This window comes from Babylonia areolata, chromosome 21, assembly GCF_041734735.1.
Source record: "Babylonia areolata isolate BAREFJ2019XMU chromosome 21, ASM4173473v1, whole genome shotgun sequence".
NCBI lineage: Eukaryota > Metazoa > Mollusca > Gastropoda > Neogastropoda > Buccinidae > Babylonia > Babylonia areolata.
This window is the reverse complement of record NC_134896.1, coordinates 750,046-776,712: the sequence shown is the minus strand read 5'-3', so window position 1 is coordinate 776,712 and position 26,667 is coordinate 750,046. Positions and strand designations below refer to the sequence as shown.

Below are 26,667 nucleotides of genomic sequence, written 5' to 3'. Positions count from 1 at the left end.
AATCACATCACATCATGTCATGTCATGTTACATCATGTCACATCATACCATGTCACATCACACCACACCACATGTCAAATCACATCACATCATGTCATGTCATGTTACATCATGTCACATCATACCATATCACATCGCACCACAGCACATGTCAAATAACATCACATCACATCAAACCACATCACATCATATTACATCACATCATGTCACATTACATCATCTCACATCACATCATATCACAACACATTACATTATGTCACATCATGCCATGCCACATCACAACATATAACATCACATCACATCATGTCACAACATATTACATAATATCATATCACATCATGTCACATCTTATCACATTGCCCAAACAACACACACCACATCACATATTATCACATTATGTCAGACATTGCATTACATAAGGCCAATATTTTCCCCCCTCCACTAGACCTTGAGTGGTGGTCTGGACAGGTGTTACAGCATGGATCAGTGAAGACATACCAGACAGGTGTTACAGCATGGAACAGTGAAGACATACCAGACAGGTGTTACAGCATGGAACAGTGAAGACATACCAGACAGGTGTTACAACATGGATCAGTGAAGACATACCAGACAGGTGTTACAGCATGGAACAGTGAAGACATACCAGACAGGTGTTACAGCATGGAACAGTGAAGACATACCAGACAGGTGTTACAGCATGGAACAGTGAAGACATACCAGACAACAGGTGTTACAGCATGGAACAGTGAAGACATACCAGACAGGTGTTACAGCATGGAACAGTGAAGACATACCAGACAGGTGTTACAGCATGGAACAGTGAAGACATACCAGACAGGTGTTACAGCATGGAACAGTGAAGACATACCAGACAACAGGTGTTACAGCATGGAACAGTGAAGACATACCAGACAGGTGTTACAGCATGGAACAGTGAAGACATACCAGACAGGTGTTACAGCATGGATCAGTGAAGACATACCAGACAGGTGTTACAGCATGGAACAGTGAAGACATACCAGACAGGTGTTACAGCATGGATCAGTGAAGACATACCAGACAGGTGTTACAGCATGGAACAGTGAAGACATACCAGACAGGTGTTACAGCATGGAACAGTGAAGACATACCAGACAACAGGTGTTACAGCATGGAACAGTGAAGACATACCAGACAGGTGTTACAGCATGGAACAGTGAAGACATACCAGACAACAGGTGTTACAGCATGGAACAGTGAAGACATACCAGACAGGTGTTACAGCATGGAACAGTGAAGACATACCAGACAGGTGTTACAGCATGGAACAGTGAAGACATACCAGACAGGTGTTACAGCATGGAACAGTGAAGACATACCAGACAACAGGTGTTACAGCATGGAACAGTGAAGACATACCAGACAACAGGTGTTACAGCATGGAACAGTGAAGACATATCAGACTGGTGTTACAGCATGGAACAGTGAAGACATACCAGACAGGTGTTACAGCATGGAACAGTGAAGACATACCAGACAACAGGTGTTACAGCATGGAACAGTGAAGACATATCAGACAGGTGTTACAGCATGGAACAGTGAAGACATACAGACAGGTGTTACAGCATGGAACAGTGAAGACATACCAGACAGGTGTTACAGCATGGAACAGTGAAGACATACCAGACAGGTGTTACAGCATGGAACAGTGAAGACATACCAGACAGGTGTTACAGCATGGAACAGTGAAGACATACCAGACAACAGGTGTTACAGCATGGAACAGTGAAGACATACCAGACAACAGGTGTTACAGCATGGAACAGTGAAGACATACCAGACAGGTGTTACAGCATGGAACAGTGAAGACATACCAGACAACAGGTGTTACAGCATGGAACAGTGAAGACATACCAGACAACAGGTGTTACAGCATGGAACAGTGAAGACATACCAGACAACAGGTGTTACAGCATGGAACAGTGAAGACATACCAGACACAGGTGTTACAGCATGGAACAGTGAAGACATACCAGACAGGTGTTACAGCATGGAACAGTGAAGACATACCAGACAGGTGTTACAGCATGGAACAGTGAAGACATACCAGACAGGTGTTACAGCATGGAACAGTGAAGACATACCAGACAACAGGTGTTACAGCATGGAACAGTGAAGACATACCAGACAACAGGTGTTACAGCATGGAACAGTGAAGACATACCAGACAGGTGTTACAGCATGGAACAGTGAAGACATACCAGACAACAGGTGTTACAGCATGGAACAGTGAAGACATACCAGACAACAGGTGTTACAGCATGGAACAGTGAAGACATACCAGACAGGTGTTACAGCATGGAACAGTGAAGACATACCAGACAGGTGTTACAGCATGGAACAGTGAAGACATACCAGACAACAGGTGTTACAGCATGGAACAGTGAAGACATACCAGACAACAGGTGTTACAGCATGGAACAGTGAAGACATACCAGACAGGTGTTACAGCATGGAACAGTGAAGACATACCAGACAGGTGTTACAGCATGGAACAGTGAAGACATACCAGACAGGTGTTACAGCATGGAACAGTGAAGACATACCAGACAACAGGTGTTACAGCATGGAACAGTGAAGACATATCAGACAGGTGTTACAGCATGGAACAGTGAAGACATACCAGACAACAGGTGTTACAGCATGGAACAGTGAAGACATACCAGACAGGTGTTACAGCATGGAACAGTGAAGACATACCAGACAGGTGTTACAGCATGGAACAGTGAAGACATACCAGACAACAGGTGTTACAGCATGGAACAGTGAAGACATACCAGACAACAGGTGTTACAGCATGGAACAGTGAAGACATACCAGACAACAGGTGTTACAGCATGGAACAGTGAAGACATACCAGACAACAGGTGTTACAGCATGGAACAGTGAAGACATACCAGACAGGTGTTACAGCATGGATCAGTGAAGACATACCAGACAACAGGTGTTACAGCATGGAACAGTGAAGACATATCAGACTGGTGTTACAGCATGGAACAGTGAAGACATACCAGACAGGTGTTACAGCATGGAACAGTGAAGACATACCAGACAGGTGTTACAGCATGGAACAGTGAAGACATACCAGACAGGTGTTACAGCATGGAACAGTGAAGACATACCAGACAGGTGTTACAGCATGGAACAGTGAAGACATACCAGACAACAGGTGTTACAGCATGGAACAGTGAAGACATACCAGACAGGTGTTACAGCATGGAACAGTGAAGACATACCAGACAGGTGTTATAGCATCGAACAGTGAAGACATACCAGACAGGTGTTACAGCATGGATCAGTGAAGACATACCAGACAGGTGTTACAGCATGGAACAGTGAAGACATACCAGACAGGTGTTACAGCATGGAACAGTGAAGACATACCAGACAACAGGTGTTACAGCATGGAACAGTGAAGACATACCAGACAGGTGTTACAGCATGGAACAGTGAAGACATACCAGACAGGTGTTACAGCATGGAACAGTGAAGACATACCAGACAGGTGTTACAGCATGGATCAGTGAAGACATACCAGACAGGTGTTACAGCATAGAACAGTGAAGACATACCAGACAGGTGTTACAGCATGGAACAGTGAAGACATACCAGACAGGTGTTACAGCATAGAACAGTGAAGACATACCAGACAGGTGTTACAGCATAGAACAGTGAAGACATACCAGACTGGTATCACAGCACTGAACAGAGAAGAAGACATACAGGTGTTACAGCATGAAACTGTAACAACATACCAGACAGGTGTTACAGCATGGAACACTGCACACATACCAAACTGCTGGCGACTGGCACACACTCCCACCCCATACTTCTGAGTGACCTGCTTGACGGCAGCACCACACAGCTCTGTGTTCTCAGCAAAGCCCAGGTAGTTGTAAGACCCAAAGTTCATCACCCTCTTTGTCCGGCCGGTCAGTCTGCACATTGGCATTATTATCATCATCCTCACATGTCATTGTTATCACATTCATCATCATCTTGGCACTGACAACCTCACATCGGCATCATCATCATCATCCTCACGTGTCAGTCACTGTCATCGCATTGTTCATCATCATGGCACTGACATCCTCACGTGTCAGTCACTGTCATCACATTGTTCATCATGACACTGACATCCACAGTGTCAGTCACTGTCATCACATTGTTCATCATGACACTGACATCCACAGTGTCAGTCACTGTCATCACATTGTTCATCATCATGACACTGACATCCTCACGTGTCAGTCACTGTCATCGCACTGTTCATCATCATGGCACTGACATCCTCACGTGTCAGTCACTGTCATCACATTGTTCATCATGACACTGACATCCACAGTGTCAGTCACTGTCATCACATTGTTCATCATGACACTGACATCCACAGTGTCAGTCATCATCACCACTTAAATCATCACCTGTCCTGTCAGTCTACACATCATCATCACCACCACACAGTGAACACATGCACTGTCACCTACATAGTGAAATGTATCACCGAGTTCTGCTCATCAGAAATGGTGACCATTCCATTATAATACTTCACTCCGTTTCTGCTCTCAGACTCATGACCCAGTTAAAACAATGGCACAACACAGTTCTATCATAGGACTAGAACTAGGACCTGAATTAATACAGCACTTTAAAACACAGTCCTATGCCAGAGAAATACATGTCTGACACAACCCCCCAAAATAGGATCTGTCTAACATTGTCTAACACAGCACTTTATACAACACAGTTCTATGCTACAGAAATACAACCTGTCAAACACAGCACTTTATACAACACACTTCTATGCTACAGAAATACAACCTGTCAAACATAGCACTTTATACAACACAGTTCTATGCTACAGAAATACAACCTGTCAAACACAGCACTTTATACAACACAGTTCTATGCTACAGAAATACAACCTGTCAAACACAGCACTTTATACAACACAGTTCAGAAATACAACCTGTCAAACATAGCACTTTATACAACACAGTTCTATGCTACAGAAATACAACCTGTCAAACACAGCACTTTATACAACACAGTTCTATGCTACAGAAATACAACCTGTCAAACACAGCACTTTATACAACACAGTTCAGAAATACAACCTGTCAAACACAGCACTTTATACAACACAGTTCTATGCTACAGAAATACAACCAGTCTAACACAGCACTTTATACAACACAGTTCTATGCTACAGAAATACAACCTATCTAACACAGCACCTTACAACACAGTTCTATGCTACAGAAATACAACCTGTCTAACACAGCACCTTACAACACAGTTCTATGCTACAGAAATACAACCTGCCTAACACAGCACTTTATACAACACAGTTCTATGCTAAAGAAATACAACCTGTCTAACACAGCACTTTACAACACAGTTCTATGCTAAAGAAATACAACCTGTCTAACACAGCACTTTACAACACAGTTCTATGCTACAGAAATACAACCTGTCTAACACAGCACCTTACAACACAGTTCTATGCTACAGAAATACAACCTGTCTAACACAGCACTGTACAACACAGTTCTATGCTAAAGAAATACAATGTGCCTAACACAGCACTTTACAACACAGTTCTATGCTAAAGAAATACAACCTGTCTAACACAGCACTTTACAACACAGTTCTATGCTAAAGAAATACAACCAGTCTAACACAGCACTCTACAACACAGTTCTATGCTAAAGAAATACAACCAGTCTAACACAACACAGTTCTATGCTAAAGAAATACAACCAGTCTAACACAGCACCTCACAGCATAGTTCTATGCTAAAGAAATACAACCAGTCTAACACAGCACTTTACAGCATAGTTCTATGCTAAAGAAATATAACCTGCCAAACACAGCACTCTACAGTACAGTTCTATGCTGTGGAAAAACGCACATTTTAAGCATTTTACAACATGGATTGTTAACATCTTATAGCAATTTACAGGCCATGTTAAATGATGCAACAGTTTACAGGGCATATTAACATGACAGAACAATTTATTGGGTTTTAATAACAGGACACAACAGCTTACACAATGAAAACAAACACATTGCATAATAATCATACTGTGTGTTAAAACAACTACATTGCATGCTTACATGGCAGTAGAGTTTACTCACAAAACCATGGATACATGTCATGACTTTCCTGTGCCCTGGCAATAAATGTCCCATTTCCTGTCTCTCTGGCAGTTAGTGTCCTCTCTTTCCTAAGCCTTTGGTGATAAATGTCCCATTTTCCTGTGCCTTTGGTGATAAATGTCCCATTTTCCTGTGCCTTTGGTGATAAGTGTCACGTCTTTCTTAAGCCTTTGGCAATAAGTGTCATCTCTTTCCTGTGCCTTTGGCAATAAGTGTCATCTCTTTCCTGTGCCTTTGGTGATAAATGTCCCATTTTCCTGTGCCTTTGGCAATAAGTGTCACGTCTTTCCTAAGCCTTTGGCAATAAGTGTCACGTCTTTCCTGTGCCTTTGGTAATAAGTGTCATCTCTTTCCAAAGCCTTTGGTAATAAGTGTCATCTCTTTCCAAAGCCTTTGGTAATAGGTGTCCTCTCTGTCCTAAGCCACTGGTAATAGGTGTCCTATTTTCCTAAGCCATTGGTAATCAGTGTCCTATTTTCCAAAGCCATTGGCAAAAAGTGTCACATTTTCATGTGCCTTTGGAAACAAGTATCATCTCTTTCTTTGACAATAAGTGTCCTCTCTTTCCTAAGCCATTGGTAATAAGTGTCAGCTATTTCTTAAGCCTTTGGCAATAACTGACCTCTCTTTCTTAAGCCATTGGTAATAAGTGTCAGCTATTTCTTAAGCCTTTGGCAATAATTGACCTCTCTTTCTTAACTCTCTCCATACGAACGGCGAAAGAGACGACGTTAACAGCGTTTCATCCCAATTACCATCATCAAAATATTGCAAGCGGAACGCTCTTATACTGAAGAGGTGAATGTTGACAAAGAATACCACAGTTCTGACGACGGAAGCTAAAGGCTGGATCATTCAGACACCCACTGGACATCCGAGGGATCTGTGTAGAGGAGAACAGAGGACTGGCCGTACTGAGTGAGTTAAGCCATTGGTAGTAAGTGTCAGCTCTTTCTTAAGCCTTTGGCAATAAGTGTCCTCTCTTTCCTAAGCTACTGGTAATAAGTGTCCTCTCTTTCTTAAGCCATTGGAAATAAGTGTCAGCTCTATCTTAAGCCTTTGGCAATAACTGTCCTCTCTTTCCTATGCCATTGGTAATAAGCATCCTTTCTTTCTTAAGCCATTAGTAATAAGTGTCAGCTCTTTCTTACGCTTTTTGCAATAAGTGTCCTCTCTTTCCTAAGCCTTTGGCAATACGTGGCCCATTTTCCTGAGCCTTTGGCAATAAGTGTCATCTCTTTCTTAAGCCTTAGGCAATAGGTGTCCTCTCTCTCCGGAGCCTTAGGCAATAGGTGTCCTCTCTCTCCGGAGCCTTAGACAATACATATCCTCTCTCTCTGGAGCATTAGGCAATACATGTCCTCTCTCTCCGGAGCATTAGACAATACATGTCCTCTCTCTCCGGAGCATTAGACAATACATGTCCTCTCTCTCCGGACCAATAGACAATACATGTCCTCTCTCTCCGGAGCATTAGGCAATACATGTCCTCTCTCTCCGGAGCATTAGACAATACATGTCCTCTCTCTCCGGAGCATTAGACAATACATGTCCTCTCTCTCTGGAGCCTTAGGCAATACATGTCCTCTCTCTCTGGAGCATTAGACAATACATGTCCTCTCTCTCCGGAGCCTTAGGCAATACATGTCCTCTCTCTCCGGAGCATTAGACAATACATGTCCTCTCTCTCTGGAGCCTTAGGCAATACATGTCCTCTCTCTCTGGAGCATTAGACAATACATGTCCTCTCTCTCCGGAGCCTTAGGCAATACATGTCCTCTCTCTCCGGAGCATTAGACAATACATGTCCTCTCTCTCCGGAGCATTAGACAATACATGTCCTCTCTATGTGGAGCCTCTCCTGAGCTGTCAAAAGGTCCTCTCTCTGTGGAGCCTTTGGCAATAAGTGTCCTCTCTCTCCAGAGTCTTCAGCAAAAAGTGTCCTGGACTTCCTGAGAATAAGTGCACTGGCCTTGCCAGGAGTATTCCTTAAAAAAAATAATCAAGAAAAATTAGAAAGATGAAACTGCTCATGTTCATTTTTATTTTTGTGTGACTTTGAACCATCAGCAATAACTGTCCTCTTTTGCCTCAACCAGTATGCCCAAGTTGGCAGCATTTTGAAATGAGGACACCACAATCAGTATGCCCAAGTCAGCAGCATTTTGAAATGAGGACACCACAATCAGTATGCCCAAGTCGGCAGCATTTTGAAATGAGGACACCACAATCAGTATGCCCAAGTCGGCAGCATTTTGAAATGAGGACACCACAATCAGTATGCCCAAGTCGGCAGCATTTTGAAATGAGGACACCACAATCAGTATGCCCAAGTTGGCACCATTTTGATTAAGGACACCACTACAACTGGGCCCAAGTTGGCTGAGTTTTGAAATGAATACACCGCAACCAGTGCACAGTTACAGCGGCCCTGAAGTGTGTGTGTGACAGATAGGACAGGAGACCACAGAGAATCAGACTGCACTGGTTTCAACACAGTACATCAGTTTCCTCCTACGGGGGGAGTTAAACTGGGCTGTACTGACTAGAAGGAGGCGGGCAGGAAGAGAAAGTGGGGGTTCACCAGAATTTTCATAGAAGGGGCTTAATCAAACTGCACTGACAGAAAGACAGGGGGGGGGGGGGGGCGAGGTGGGGTGGTCAAACCATACTCACTGAAAGACAGGGGAGAAAATCAAACTGTACTGACAGGGGAGAAAATCTAAGTGTACTGACAGACATGGGAGGTAATCAAACTGCACTGACATAGAAGAAAGGGGGATAATCAACCTTGGCTGTATTCAGAGGAAGACATGGGGGGTGGGGGTACGGGGAGGTGGGGGTGGAGGGCGTTATCAAAGCAGACTACTGAGAAAACAGGCAAGTTAATGAAAGCAGACTGTACTCAGAGGAAGACAGGGGAGTTAATGAAAGCAGACTGTACTCAGAGGAAGACAGGGGAGTTAATGAAAGCAGACTGTACTCAGAGGAAGACAGGGGAGTTAATGAAAGCAGACTGTACTCAGAGGAAGACAGGGGAGTTAATTCATGCAAACAATTCAGAGGAAGACAGCGGAGTTAATCAAAGCAGACTGTACTCAAAAGTAAGACAGGGGAGTTAATCAAAGTAGACTGTACTTAGAAGAAGATGGGAGTTAATCCATGCAAACTATTCAAAGGAAGACAGGGGAGTTAATCAAAGTAGACTGTACTCAGAGGAAGACAGGGGACTTAATCAAAGCAGGCTGTACTCAAGAGTAAGACAGGGGAGTTAATCAAAGCAGACTGTACTCAGAGGAAGACAGGGGAGTTAATCAAAGCAGACTGTACTCAGAGGAAGACAGGGGACTTAATCAAAGCAGACTGTACTTGGAGGAAGACAGGGGAGTTAATCCATGCAAACTATTCAAAGGAAGAAGGGGGGTTAATCAAAGTAGACTGTACTCAAGAGTAAGACAGGGGAGTTAATCAACTCAGACTGTACTCAAGAGTAAGACAGGGGAGTTAATCAAAGCAGACTGTACTCAGAGGAAGACAGGGGACTTAATCAAAGCAGACTGTACTCAGAGGAACACAGGGGACTTAATCAAAGCAGACTGTACTCAGAGGAAGACAGGGAGCTTAATCAAAGCAGACTGTACTCAGGAAAATAGGGGAGTTAATCCATGCAAACTATTCAAAGGAAGAGAGGAGTTAACCAAAGTAGACTGTACTCAGAGGAAGACAGTGGACTTAATCAAAGCAGACTGTATCCAGAGAAAGATGACGGAGTTAATAAAGGCAGGCTGTACTCAGAGGAACAGGGGGACTTAATCAAAGCAGACTGTATCCAGAGAAAGATGACGGAGTTAATAAAGGCAGGCTGTACTCAGAGGAACAGGGGGAGTTAATCAAAGCAGACTGTATCCAGAGAAAGATGACGGAGTTAATGAAGGCAGGCTGTACTCAGAGGAACATGGGGGAGTTAATCAAAGCAGACTGTATCCAGAGAAAGATGACGGAGTTAATGAAGGCAGACTGTACTCAGAGGAACATGGGGAGTTAATCAAAGCAGACTGTATCCAGAGAAAGATGACGGAGTTAATAAAGGCAGGCTGTACTCAGAGGAACATGGGGAGTTAATCAAAGCAGACTGTATCCAGAGAAAGATGACGGAGTTAATAAAGGCAGGCTGTACTCAGAGGAACAGGGGGAGTTAATCAAAGCAGACTGTATCCAGAGAAAGATGACGGAGTTAATAAAGGCAGGCTGTACTCAGAGGAACAGGGGGAGTTAATCAAAGCAGACTGTATCCAGAGAAAGATGACGGAGTTAATAAAGGCAGGCTGTACTCAGAGGAACAGGGGGAGTTAATCAAAGCAGACTGTATCCAGAGAAAGATGACGGAGTTAATGAAGGCAGACTGTACTCAGAGGAACATGGGGGAGTTAATCAAAGCAGACTGTATCCAGAGAAAGATGACGGAGTTAATGAAGGCAGACTGTACTCAGAGGAACATGGGGGAGTTAATCAAAGCAGACTGTATCCAGAAGACAGGGGAGCTAATCAAAGCAGACTGTATCCAGAAGACAGGGGAGTTAATCAAAGCAGACTGTGTCCAGAAAAAGACAGGGTAGTTAATCAAAGCAGACGGTACTCAATGGAAGACGGGGAGTGACCATTTCAGACTGCTGACCAGCAAAGAAGGGAGTTAATCAAAGCAGGCCTGTGCAGGTGACAAGTTGGTGACACGTCCCCCACACCCACATCCCATTCTGCATGCACCACAGTGTTCACCTCTTCACAGGCAAGAATCTTTAGTTTCAAAAAATGATGATGGCAAAGATGAAAGAAGTGGCACTGCCAGTGCACAAAGAGGAATGAGTGGACAGGCATTAACAAAACGACACAGGACAGTACGCAGAGAAACACCCAACAACCACCCTACGGGAGACCCACACACAGAGTAGACACCAGAAAACACCTTCCCTCAACCTTATGACCAACAGGTCAAAGGTCAAGGTCACAGAGGAAGGAAAGGTCAGTGCCGACGCCCTCACTGTATGTTCCAGTTGTGATCATGTGACTCTCGCTCCATCAGGTCAACGGTGGCGCTGGGTGCCGAACAGATGGGGCGATTCCAACAGTCACGTGCGTGGCGGTAGATATTGCGAGTGAAAAAACTTTCCCACGGCACCAAGACAGGACTATAGCCCTGTAGGGGTAAAAACCACTTTCTGATGGACACACACAGCCCTCCTTGACAGGCTGCCCTCACTGACACTGTCACACAGTTTGCACAGCTACCCTCACTGACACTGTCACACACAGCCCTCCTTGACAGGCTGCCCTCACTGACACTGTCACACACAGTTTTCACAGCAACCCTCACTGACACTGTCACACACAGTTTTCACAGCAACCCTCACTGACACTGTCACATACAGTTTTCACAGCAACCCTCACAGACACTGTCACACAGTTTGCACAGCAACCCTCACAGACACTCACACAGTTTTCACAGCAACCCTCACTGACACTGTCACACACAGTTTTCACAGCAACCCTCACTGACACTGTCACATACAGTTTTCACAGCAACCCTCACTGACACTGTCACACACAGTTTTCACAGCAACCCTCACAGACTGTCACACAGTTTTCACAGCAACCCTCACTGACACTGTCACACACAGTTTTCACAGCAACCCTCACTGACACTGTCACATACAGTTTGTGCAGCAAGCCTCACTGATACTGTCACACAGTTTTCACAGCAACCCTCACTGACACTGTCACACAGTTTTCACAGCAACCCTCACTGACACTGTCACAACAGTTTTCACAGCAACCCTCACTGACACTGTCACACAGTTTGCACAGCAACCCTCACAGACACTGTCACACACAGTTTTCACAGCAACCCTCACAGACACTGTCACACACAGTTTTCACAGCAACCCTCACTGACACTGTCACACAGTTTTCACAGCAACCCTCACTGACACTGTCACATACAGTTTCCACAGCAACCCTCACAGACACTGTCACACAGTTTGCACAGCAACACTCACAGACACTGTCACACAGTTTTCACAACAACCCTCACAGACACTGTCACATACAGTTTTCACAGCAACCCTCACAGACACTGTCACACAGTTTTCACAGCAACACTCACTGACACTGTCACACAGTTTGCACAGCAACTCTCACAGACACTGTAACATTCAGTTTGCACAGCAACCCTCACAGACACTGTCACACAGTTTTCACAGCAACCCTCACAGACACTGTCACACACAGTCTTCACAGCAACCCTCACAGACACTGTCACACAGTTTGCACAGCAACCCTCACTGACACTGTCACACAGTTTTCACAGCAACCCTCACAGACACTGTCACACAGTTTTCACAGCAACCCTCACTGACACTGTCACACAGTTTTCACAGCAACCCTCACAGACACTGTCACACACAGTTTTCACAGCAACCCTCACAGACACTGTCACACAGTTTGCACAGCAACCCTCACAGACACTGTCACACACAGTTTTCACAGCAACCCTCACAGACACTGTCACACAGTTTTCACAGCAACCCTCACAGACACTGTCACACAGTTTTCACAGCAACCCTCACAGACACTGTCACACAGTTTTCACAGCAACCCTCACAGACACTGTCACACACAGTTTTCACAGCAACCCTCACAGACACTGTCACACACAGTTTTCACAGCAACCCTCACAGACACTGTCACACACAGTTTTCACAGCAACCCTCACTGACACTGTCTCACACAGTTTTCACAGCAACCCTCACAGACACTGTCACACAGTTTTCACAGCAACCCTCACAGACACTGTCACACAGTTTGCACAGCAACCCTCACTGACACTGTCACACAGTTTTCACAGCAACCCTCACAGACACTGTCACATACAGTTTTCACAGCAACCCTCACAGACACTGTCACATACAGTTTTCACAGCAACCCTCACAGACACTGTCACACACAGTTTTCACAGCAACCCTCACAGACACTGTCACACAGTTTTCACAGCAACCCTCACAGACACAGTCACACACAGTTTTCACAGCAACCCTCACTGACACTGTCACACACAGTTTTCACAGCAACCCTCACAGACACTGTCACACAGTTTGCACAGCAACCCTCACAGACACTGTCACACAGTTTGCACAGCAACCCTCACAGACACTGTCACATACAGTTTTCACAGCAACCCTCACAGACACTGTCACACAGTTTGCACAGCAACCCTCACAGACACTGTCACACAGTTTTCACAGCAACCCTCACAGACACTGTCACACAGTTTGCACAGCAACCCTCACTGACACTGTCACACAGTTTGCACAGCAACCCTCACAGACACTGTCACACACAGTTTTCACAGCAACCCTCACAGACACAGTCACACACAGTTTGCACAGCAACCCTCACTGACACTGTCACACAGTTTGCACAGCAACCCTCACAGACACTGTCACACAGTTTGCACAGCAACCCTCACAGACACTGTCACACACAGCTTGCACAGCAACCCTCACAGACACTGTCACACACAGTTTGCACAGGACAGGAATGTCAGACCCCTGCCGAATATGTGTAATTAAAATACATTTGCACAGCAACCCTCACCGACACTGTCACACAGTTTGCACAGCAACCCTCACTAAAACTGTCACACCCAGTGTGTAAAGCATTGACAGTCTGAATATTACCTTCTGTCAACACTGACAGTCTTTGGATAACATCCTGCCAACAACACTGACAGTCTGTGTGGGTAATGTCACCTACTGCCACACTGACAATCATAAGGGTAACATCACCTGTTGCCAACAACACTGACAGTCTGTGTGGGTAATGTCACCTACTGCCACACTGACAATCATAAGGGTAACATCGCCTGTTGCTAACAACACTGACAGTCTGTCTGGGTAATGTCACCTCCTGCCACACTGACAATCATAAGGGTAACATCGCCTGTTGCCAACAACACTGACAGTCAGTGTGGGTAATGTCACCTACTGCCACACTGACAATCATAAGGGTAACATCACCTGTTGCTAACAACACTGACAGTCTGTGTGGGTAATGTCACCTCCTGCCACACTGACAATCATAAGGGTAACATTGCCTGTTGCTAACAACACTGACAGTCTGTGTGGGTAATGTCACCTACTGCCACACTGACAATCATAAGGGTAACATCGCCTGTTGCTAACAACACTGACAGTCTGTGTGGGTAATGTCACCTACTGCCACACTGACAATCATAAGGGTAACATCGCCTGTTGCTAACAACACTGACAGTCTGTGTGGGTAATGTCACCTACTGCCACACTGACAATCATAAGGGTAACATCGCCTGTTGCTAACAACTCTGACAGTCTGTGTGGGTAATGTCACCTACTGCCAACAACAAAATGACATAACTATGTGCAAATTGCCAACACATTGATAAGTAAACATTACTATGTGATGTGCAAAAAGTAAAGCACAAAATTATGGGCCACCTCTCATTTTTCGATTATGGTTCTGTATTCATGTGTCAATTTTAACTGTTTACTATGGTCTGTGTATGTGTTCTGGAGTGTAACAGTTGTGATCTATCATTACTATTATCCTTTTTTTTTCTTTTTTTTGTGCGCATAGAGTTGACTTCATCAAGATTTTTGCCTTATAAATATTATTACTATTAGTAGTATGTATGGGGGGTTTTTGTTTGTTTTTTTAATACATTTATTTTTTGTTTTTCTTATTTTCTTTTTTTCTTTCTTTTTATTAAAATTGTTTTTTCTTCTCAAGGCCTGACTAAGCGCGTCAGGTTACGCTGCTGGTCAGACATCTGCTTGGCAGATGTGGTGTAGCGTATATGGATTTGACCTAACAATCTGATACTGATACTATTATCATTATGATTATTATCATCATTATTATAATTATTACTATTATCATTACCATTATTATCAGTATCACAATAATTTTTAGCATCAATAGCATCATTATTAGTATCATTATTATCGTTACAGAATATCATAATTATCATCAGTGCACGCACTCAGAATGGCCACAGGCCAGAGCCTCTGCCCATAGTTCAAAGCAAGGTGTAGCAAGCAAAGTTACACTCTCACACACACACACACACACACACACACACACACACACACACACACAAAGCAGTGGTGCTGTTAGGTGTTAGGGGGACAGAGGACCTACTCAAAGTTCCAGCCAAAGTCAGGGCTGACGCGCTCCACCACATCCATGTGAGAACCAGCGCAGCTGCTGATGGGAACATTCCAACAATCCCGGATACGTCTATACACATTGCGCGTGTAAAAACTTTCCCAGTTTTGGAAGAGAGGGACATAGCCCTGTCAACACCCAACACACTCACACACAAACACACACATGCATGCACATGCGCGCGCACACACAAACACACAAATTTTATCAACTCTAAAAATAAGATATATACAGTTATGTGTGCATGTTTCTACATCAGTATATGGCACACACACACACACACACACACACACACACACACACACACACACAAATTTGAACAACTCAGAAAATAAGACAGATAACAGTTATGTGTGCATGCTTCTATATAACCAACTGGAAATATTTCATTGCTTCTGTCATTATTATTATTATTAAATGTACTATTGTTGATATCAATGTCAACAGTAATTAGGAAGATAAATAAGAGTGAACAGGGTTGAAATGTTTTCTTAAAACTATTTGTTCTGCTTTAAGCAGACACTGATTTTTTTTCAGAGAAAGCCACAGGTTTGCAGAATGGTCTTACTGCAATGAGACAGTATTGTGAGAAGTGGACGCGCTAACTCTGAATGCCAAAAGGTGTAAAAAAAATAATAATAAAAAAATTTAAAAATAAAAAAAATTTCTCTGTGGGCAAAGTGAGAGCATTTCCTGATTTTCATAATCATGAGGACAAAATTAAAGTTGTAAGTGATTTCCAGTACTAGTGACTGAAGCTTAATTAAATAATAAAATGCATGTTGCCCAGCAAGACTTTCATGACCATGCCTTGAGAGCAGCATTTGCACACCTGAGAAAAAAGTATACTGTTAAATGTTCCTGTTGAACTAAATATTGACTTATTTGATAAACAGTTCTTCCTGTACTTATATATGGTTGTGAATTTTGGGGTTCTGATATATATGATATTGTAAAAAAAACAACCTGCTACTGAAATTCTGGAGTGGTGTGGGGAGTGGTGTGTGAAGGAAATGTGGGTGAGTTTGGGGAGGTGTGGGGGAGGTGGGAGGGAGACTTGGTGTGTTGTGGGAGGGTTTGTAGGGTTTTGAGGGGGGAAAGTATGGGGGAGGTGAGGGGAGGTGTGTGGGGGAGGGTGAGAAGGAGATGTGGGGGGAGGTGTGTGGGTAAGGGCAGCAGGGGACAGCAGTCACCTCCATCTTGGGCTCAGTGCAGCTGCTGTCCTTCTCCACGCCGTAGCGGCGCATGAAGTCATGCACGTGGCCGATGATGATCATGACAGCGTAACCAACACACGTCAGGATGGCCACCAGTAGCGGTGTCTCCTCAAACGACTCCTGGAAATGATGCTGCCATCCATCTCCCTACAGACAAACAAACACACCTTGCTGTGTATAACAACACACACACACACACACACACACATACACACACACACACACACACTCACATACACACACACACACACACACACACCTTGCTGTGCACAACACAACACACACTGTGATGTTTACAACACACACACTTCTTGCTGTGCACAACACACACACACACACACACCTTGATGTGCACAACACAACACACACACACACACCTTGCTGTGCATAACACAACACACACTGTGATGTTTACAACACACACACTTCTTGCTGTGCACAACACACACACACACACACACACACACACACACACCTTGCTGTGCACAACACACACACACACACACACACACACACACACACACCTTGTTGTGATGTAAAAAAGCAATTGTTGCTTATTCAATTTACTATCATGGAATAAAATCTTGACTTGAATTGACTTGACTTGTGTGAAACACAACACACACTTTGCTGTGCACAACATGATACAACCCTTAATGTGCACAACACAACACACACTTTGCTGTGCACAACATGATACCACCCTTGCTGTGCACAGCACAACACACACTGTGATATGCACAACACAACAAATAACACACACACCTTGCTGTGCGCAACACAACACAACACACACACCATGCTGAGTACAACAAAACAAACCCGTTGCTGTGCACAACACAACACAACACACACACACACACATACCTTGCAATGCACAACACAACACACACCTTGCTGTGTACAACACACACACACACACAAACATTCCAGTGTACAACATTGTGTACAACACAACAAACACACCTTGCTGTGTACAACACAACACACACTCTACTGTGTACAACACAGCACACTCCTTGCTGTATACAACAAAAAGCAAACATTGCTGTGCAAAACAAATCACACGGTATGCATTCACATAATACAATACACACCCTGCTGTGTACAATATAAAACACCTTACTGTCCACAACACAACACACACTGTGCTATGTACAACACAACACAAACCTTGTTTGCACAATACAATGCACACCTTGCTGTGTACAACACAAACACACACACACAATAACTTGTACACCACAACACACACCTCGCTGTGCACACCATAACACACATTGCTGTGTACAACACAACACACACCTTGCTGTGTACAACACAAACACACACACACAATAACTTGTACACCACAACACACACCTCGCTGTGCACACCATAACACACATTGCTGTGTACAACACAACACACACCTTGCTGTGTACAACACAACACACACACCTTGCTGTGTACAACACAACTTGCAACACAACACACACTGTGCTGTGTACAAAACACACACACACACACACACATACCTTGCTGCGTACAACACAACACACACCTTGCTGTATACAACACAACACACTTTGCTGTGTACAAGAAAACATGGTGTGCACACCCGCTGTATATAACACAGCTTGCTGCGTACAACACAACACACACCCTGCTGTGTACATCACAGCTGTCTTGTCAACAACCATTTATGCATATATTTATGTGTATTCAATATAACACATCAGAAAACCTGTTCTTACTGCCTGGTGAGAGTAAAGAACCTAAATCCTACAACCTTTTGGGATTTTGTGAGATTGTTAGTTTCTGTTTCTCAAGGAAGTATAACTGTTTTCAGTTAAATCGATATATGTTACACCATGAAGTATAACTGTTTTCAGTTAAATCGATATATGTTACACCATGAAGTATAACTGTTTTCAGTTAAATCGATATATGTTACACCATGAAGTATAACTGTTTTCAGTTAAATCGATATATGTTACACCATGAAGTATAACTGTTTTCAGTTAAATCGATATATGTTACACCATGAAGTATAACTGTTTTCAGTTAAATCGATATATGTTACACCATGAAGTATAACTGTTTTCAGTTAAATCGATATATGTTATTGTTACACCATATCTGTGGGCAAATGCCTGACAGCAGCATAACCCAATGCGCTGGTCAGGCCTTGAGTACCTATCTGTGTGGATTTCTTCTACAGAATTTTGCCAGAGGATAACACTTTTGTTGCCATGGGTTTTTTTCAGTGCACCAAGTTTGCAGTGCATGCTGCAAACAGGACCTTGTCTTATCATCTGATCCAAATGACCAGACACTTAATAAAAGTTAATTAGTTTGACATTCCTGCTAAACTTGTAAGAAAGGGCAGTAAAAACCTAGGCAAATTAAGATCTAGTAGTAGTGTTAGTTATAGAAAATTTATGTCAAGAAAAATATATGTCAAGAAACATCTAACCCTAAAATAGGAATTTTGAGGAATTTTTAAATTAATAAAATTTAAAAAAAAATCTTACTCTGAAACCTGCAATAGAAATAAAGAAAAGAGAGGAAGATTACTGATATAATCCAGCGTGTTAAAACTTTGATTTTCAAAAATCAGTTTTTTCTACTTTCATTTTTCACAGGTATTGAGGAAGACAGTTCGAACGAGCCCAAACATACACGACAGCGACATTTTCACAGAACTGCCACAATGCAAGTTACCTACCTGTTCAGTGTTCACCCCAGTTTTTCCATTGGCTTGTTTTTCATGTCTGGTGTCATTCCCGTGGTTGTGGTTCGCAGGATGTCCATTCGCTGAAGGGCGAGTCCCAACTTCCTCCATTGCAGCACCTCTCTCTCTCACATTGGCCATCTGCAAGCTATTGCAGCTACTTACAACCCTGTACCTGATTGGTCGCTTGGGTAAACCAGAGTCTCTTCTTAACCAATTGACGTTTTACTATCATCGACAAGCAACTTTGTTGATGGGACACTCAACACTCCGGAAACTGAATTCGAAGGTAAAGTCTGGTCAGTACACCAAAGATGACACACCTTCTTCTTCTTCTGGACGGGTAGTCAACATCGACTTGTCGATGAATCTACTACACAGTTTCTTTTCCGAGGGTGGGGGGTTCCGAGTGGGCTGTTTTACTGAGTTAGTTCTGAGTTTAACAGGTTTAGGGGGCTTTGGGGGCTTGAACAGCAGAGTCACACATGGGCTAGTCTGCTGCGCGAGCAGACAAAAAGAAAGAACGCTTACTGAACGTCGGGTTGTTTCGTAACACACCACGCGCACTCCGCATGCCCGTTACCAAGAGCGATGCTGCCAACAAAGGGAGACAATCGATAAGGCCCAATCCACAGACCATTGAAGCTTTCTGCGGGCCACTCCTCTCTCTCTCTCCTTTTTTCCCCTCTCTTTTTTTCCGTTGTTTTCTTTTTTTCCAGAACGAAAGATAGGGAATGGGGGTGGGGTGGGAGAAATTAGTATTAAAAAAAAAAAAGCTCTGTGTCTGTGCGCGTGTGTCTGTCCGTGTAAATGTATTTTGTGTGTGTGTGTTACGAACAGGAAATGTTGCCGATATTTTGCACCTCTCTTGTGTACTTATCAATAATCTGCATTCCAGATAGACAATTTCCAGGAAAGTTTCTCAGGCTTTATGAATCTGATTAGGCAGTTGTTCAGTCTTGATTTGATATGGATACTTACGTAGCGCCTGTCTTCGGTCGGAGACTAAGCGTTTTGCGAACATGGGGTCATTTGCACAACAGGCTGCCAACTGCATGGTAGACTGGCGGCTGCCAGTGGGCGCTCATTATTGGTTTCCTGTGTCATTCAGATTTCAGGCACGCACACGTCATACACACTAGTAGTAGTAGTAGTAGTAGTAGTAGTAGTAGGTTAGGGACAAAAACAAGCTTTGAAGCTTATGACAGTCTCTTCTTTGATCTCATGAAATATTCTGTCAAAGACTTTGGTCATGGTTCGACATTTCATTTACTTTTTTTTTTTTTTTAATCAAACTTTATATAAAAAATAGTTAAGAATTTTGTAGAATTGTCCAGTTGAATCTTGAATGAGTTAGTTGAAGCTGGTTATATACATTCGTAACTGGGATACTGAATCAAAACTTTCTTGTGTTAGTATTTGAACGTTGTGCAAAAAAATTTTTCATCACTGAGTATTTCTTGTGGAGCAGTACTGAGGTGCAGAGAAGAACTGATCCCAAGATACATTAACATGACCATGGAAAAGCTTATATGTCTCAATGAGATCACCACATATCCTTCTACCCTTATTGGAAAATAATCTTAAATAAGTAAATCGATCATTATTAGATATGGGCCTACATTCATATACAAGCTTTGTGGCTCTTCTCTGTACCCTCTCAATTGCAAACGATTGTTGCTTCAGATATGGACACCATATATTGTTTCCTTACTCCAAGTGAGGTCGCACCAGAGCTTTATATAGTTTTACAAAAAATAGCACAGTCAAGATAAGTAAAAGTTCATTTGCTTATTCCAGTAATTTGATTTACTTTATTTATGCAGTTATGAATATGTAGGTCAAATGAAAGATTACTATCAAAAGTGACTCTTAGGTCTTTTTCATTGTCACATGATTTTATTATGTTTGTCATATTATTTAGTTCCATAGTATATGTTTTGTTAGGATTTCCTCTGCTAACATGCATTACTTTACATTTGTCCACATTAAAGTACAGATTCCATTTCTCTGCCCAAGCCTGGAGTTTGTCTAGATCTTGTTGCAGGGTGTTGCTGTTGCGTGTCTTATTATATAATTTGGTATCATCAGCAAAGATTTTACAAGATGATTCTACACAGTCTGGAGGGTCATTGATAAAAATAGTAAAAAGTATTAGTCCTAGAATACTTCCCTGTGGTATTCCACTAAGATTGTAAGAATGTCGGCCTTAGAGGAGTACTCATCACCAACTCTGACTTTCTGAGTTCTTCCTGTCAAAAAATTTCTTGTCCATTTGTGTAAACTACTGACTATACCATAAGCTTCCAGTTTCTTTGACAGTATTTCGTGTGGTACACTGTCAAAAGCTTTTCGAAAGTCTAAGTAAATTATGTCTACTGGATCACCTTTGTCAAGTAACTTAGTAATTTCCTCCATCACCCCCAAAAGCTGTGTGACACAAGACCTTTTATTTCTAAAGCCATGTTGGCACTTTGCATACAGATCATTTGTATCTGTGTGAAATAATGGCATCCCTTATAAAGGATTCTAGAATTTTGTATGTGATACCAGTTAGACTGACTGGTCGATAGTTTCCTGGATCAGACATTGGTGTGACATCACCTTTTTTCCAGTCTTTGGGAACAGCTGATTCTAACAACCTATTGTACAGTAATGTCAGTGGGTTAGACAATTCTCTTGCTAGCTCTTCCAGTCCCCTTGGTGGTATTTTGTCTGGTCCCTGTGCTTTTGAGGCATCAGTGGTATTTTGTCTGGTCCCTGTGCTTTTGAGGCATCAGTGGTATTTTGTCTGGTCCCTGTGCTTTTGAGGCATCAGTGGTATTTTGTCTGGTCCCTGTGCTTTTGAGGCATCAGTGGTATTTTGTCTGGTCCCTGTGCTTTTGAGGCATCAGTGGTATTTTGTCTGGTCCCTGTGCTTTTGAGGCATCAGTGGTATTTTGTCTGGTCCCTGTGCTTTTCAGGCATCAATGGTATTTTGTCTGGTCCCTGTGCTTTTGAGGCATCAAGTTCCCTCAATTTTGTTTCAACAGCTTGTCACTGAAATAGACATATAACATTTTATGTGTATGACCATTTTGTATATTTACTGCACCATGTAGACAGCCACACTCCATTTTCGGGGGTGTGAATGTTGGGTATGTTCTTGTTTCCATAACCCACCGAACGCTAACATGGATTACAGGATCTTTAACGTGTGTACTTGATCTTCTGCTTGGGAAAACACACTAAAGGGCTGCAGGCACCAGCGGGTCTGCACACACACACACACACACACACACACGCACGCACGCACACACGCACACACGCACGCACGCACACACGCACACACGCACGCACGCACACTCACACACACACACACACACACACACACACACTCACTCAATCACTCACTTACTCACTCACGCACGCATGCACGAACGAACAAACGAAACAACACCACCAGCAAACATCCAGACATGCATCCCTAAAATGATTCATGAACTAAATTTTATTCAGCTGTCCACCGTGACCTCCCCCACCCATCCCCCCACCCACCTCCTTTTTTTTTTTTTTTAATTTCTTTAATTGTCCTGGGGACATTCATGTGCCTTCACCCAAGCGTGAAGCCAAACCACATCATTGCCTCTGAATTCAGTCAGATATCACATGACAGTCGTATGTTGACGTTATTCTGCACTTGAAACACATGATCAGAATAACCACGTGACACGGGGTCGGTGGTGCATCAGTAAACAGATAGAGGCAATGCGAGTTAACTGCATCACAGCCAAACATGTGCACTGGGTTACCTGACCCTATGCTATATCATATGATATGGATACTTATATAGTGCCTTTCCTAGATCGGAGACCAAGCTCTAAGCACTGAATCCCGATAATGAGATAGACACATGTTCATGCAACACTTAAACAAGTGCAAAGTAAACAAAATATATTCACTGCAGTTGGATAGAGCTGTCAGGGTATCCACTGCTGTGGGATACTGCAGTGTGAGGGTATCCACTGCTATGGGATACTGCAGTGTGATGGTATCTACTGCTATGGGATACTGCAGTGTGATGGTATCCACTGCTATGGGATACTGCAGTGTGAGGGTATCTACTGCTATGGGATACTGCAGTGTGATGGTATCCACTGCTATGGGATACTGCAGTGTGATGGTATCCACTGCTATGGGATACTGCAGTCTTAGTGAATCCAGTACATTAGGACAGTACAATATCCCACTGTAGTGGGATAATGCAATGTGAGGATATCCACTGCAATGGGATGGTGCGATGTGAGGGTATCCACTGCAGTGGGATGGTGCGATGTGAGGGTATCCACTGCAGTGGGATGGTGCGATGTGAGGGTATCCACTGCAGTGGGATGGTGCGATGTGAGGGTATCCACTGCAGTGGGATGGTGCGATGTGAGGGTATCCACTGCAGTGGGATGGTGCGATCCACTGCTGTGGGATACGGCAGTGTGAGGGTATCCACTGCTGTGGGATACGGCAGTGTGAGGGGATCCACTGCTGTGGGATACGGCAGTGTGAGGGGATCCACTGCTGTGGGATACGGCAGTGTGAGGGGATCCACTTCAGTGTGGTATCAGCAATGCTGTTGAGTTCACTCATCTCGTTCACTGTCTTGTGTCAAGCTGTGTATAGCTGAGGTCTGTCTCTTTCTTCTCTGCCAGCATCGTAACAGCAACTTTGAAGGCCTTGACTTCAGCTTTGTGACTGGTGGAATATTTTCCAGAAGCAACGGAGTGCTGGACTGTCCTTCACCTTCAGTAGTTTGATTCCTCCACCTCTGTTTCCTTCTGTTTCTCAAGCCACGCCCACTGTACAGGTATGTGTCTGCAAGGTGTTCGGTTGATGAAAGGTCAGCCATCTACTGCTTCCTTCTGTTTCTCAAGCCACGCCCACTGTACAGGTATGTGTCTGCAAGGTGTTCGGTTGATGAAAGGTCAGCCATCTACTGCTTCCTTCTGTTTCTCAAGCCACGCCCACTGTACAGGTATGTGTCTGCAAGGTGTTCGGTCGATGAAAGGTCAGCCATCTACTGCTTCCTTCTGTTTCTCAAGCCACGCCCACTGTACAGGTATGTGTCTGCAAGGTGTTCGGTCGATGAAAGGTCAGCCATCTACTGCTTCCTTCTGTTTCTCAAGCCACGCCCACTGTACAGGTATGTGTCTGCAAGGTGTTCGGTTGATGAAAGGTCAGCCATCTACTGCTTCCTTCTGTTTCTCAAGCCACGCCCACTGTACAGGTATGTGTCTGCAAGGTGTTCGGTTGATGAAAGGTCAACCATCTACTCCTTTTTCTTTATCAACAGCTGATTTGGTGTACCATTGCATATATGGAGGTCTGCATGCTTTGACACCTGAAACTTACACTGACCTACAGTTCTTGTAAACTGATCACCTAAAGTGTGTGTGTGTGTGTGTGTGTGTGTGTGTGTGTGTGTGTGTGTGTGTGTACAATGCTGGCAATGTGTCTGACCAGTGTGATATTTCTGCCACCTCTCATACCAACCACAGGTTAGCACAAGATGAGGAAATGGATCATTATTTCATGATGTATGAATATATTTCTCCAAGTCGTCTCTATACCATCTACCTTTACTTCATTGCAACCAGTGCCCATAAACGTGTGGTTGGTGAGAGCAGTCTCTGTCTGTGGTTCAAAACCTGGCAGAGCTTAGTGGGCTTCTGAGTGGAGGCGTTTCCTGTCTCCCAGGGCAGCCTGTCTGCTTGTGCCTCATCCCTCACATGTAACATGGCCCCCTCATGTGTACTACACTGTTTTCCTTTGATATGGCCCCCTCATGTGTACTATACTGTTTTCTTTTGATATGGCCCCCTCATGTGTACTATACTGTTTTCTTTTGATATGGTCCCCTGATGTGTACTATACTGTTTTCTTTTGATATGGTCCCCTCATGTGTACTATACTGTTTTCCTTTGATATGGTCCCCTCATGTGTACTATACTGTTTTCTTTTGATATGGCCCCCTCATGTGTACTATACTGTTTTCTTTTGATATGGCCCCCTCATGTGTACTATACTGTTTTCTTTTGATATGGCCCCCTCATGTGTACTATACTGTTTTCTTTTGATATGGTCCCCTCATGTGTACTATACTGTTTTCTTTTGATATGGTCCCCTCATGTGTACTATACTGTTTTCTTTTGATATGGTCCCCGCATGTATGCCATAGTCTGCTTATTTTCTCCTTGTCCCTGCTGAGCCCATGTGCCTTAACACATGCAAGTGTGCATGAGTAACAAAGACAGATTACTGTTTTTCCATAGTGTTCCGTGGCTTATTGAAACCACCAGGCCTGCCAACAGGACAGCCTCTCCTTCATGGCTGGTAAACAGTCCATTGAGAAAGTCCAGCAGAGGAGAGATGTGAATGGGAGAGCTGCAGTTTTCTTTTGATGGTCCCTGTATGTATACCATAGTATGTGTTTTCTTTTGATGGTCCCTGTATGTATACCATAGTATGTTTTCTTTTGATATGGTCCCTGTAAGTATACCATAGTATGTTTTCTTTTGATATGGTCCCTGTATGTATACCATAGTATGTGTATTCTTTTGATGGTCCCTGTATGTATACCATAGTATGTGTTTTCTTTTGATGGTCCCTGTATGTATACCATAGTATGTTTTCTTTTGAAATGGTCCCTGTATGTATATCATAGTGTTTTCTTTTGATGGTCCCTGTATGTATACCATAGTGTGTTTTCTTTTGATATGGTCCCTGTATGTATATCATAGTGTTTTCTTACGATGGTCCCTGTATGTATCCCTGTATGTATATCATAGTGTTTTCTTTTGATGGTCCCTGTATGTATACCATAGTATGTGTTTTCTTTTGATATGGTCCCTGTATGTATACCATAGTATGTTTTCTTTTGATATGGTCCCTGTATGTATATCATAGTGTTTTCTTTTGATGGTCCCTGTATGTATACCATAGTATGTTTTCTTTTGATATGGTCCCTGTATATATATACCATAGTATGTTTTCTTTTGATATGGTCCCTGTATGTATACCATAGTATGTTTTCTTTTGATATGGTCCCTGTATGTATGCCATAGTATGTTTTCTTTTGATATGGTCCCTGTATGTATACCATAGTATGTTTTCTTTTGATATGGTCCCTGTATGTATACCATAGTATGTTTTCTTTTGATGGTCCCTGTATGTATACCATAGTATGTTTTCTTTTGATGGTCCCTGTACGTATACCAAAGTATGTTTTCTTTTGATATGGTC

At 43.3% G+C, this 26,667-nt stretch overlaps 1 protein-coding gene across 1 annotated transcript in view; it reads right to left on the bottom strand.

Annotated features, from left to right (window-relative positions):
* The window catches only part of LOC143296194 (serine palmitoyltransferase 2-like), a 40,670-nt gene extending 21,164 nt beyond the window's left edge, over positions 1 to 19,506 (bottom strand). Inside the window, exons 1-4 of the mRNA XM_076608006.1 lie at positions 19,390 to 19,506; positions 16,656 to 16,826; positions 15,436 to 15,590; positions 3,835 to 3,980 (exon numbers count right to left, since the gene is read on the bottom strand). Of these exons, the coding sequence (XP_076464121.1) occupies positions 3,835 to 3,980; positions 15,436 to 15,590; positions 16,656 to 16,826; positions 19,390 to 19,506 (589 nt within the window). The remainder of the gene's footprint in view (positions 1 to 3,834; positions 3,981 to 15,435; positions 15,591 to 16,655; positions 16,827 to 19,389) is intronic.
* Positions 19,507 to 26,667: the final 7,161 nt, after the last annotated feature.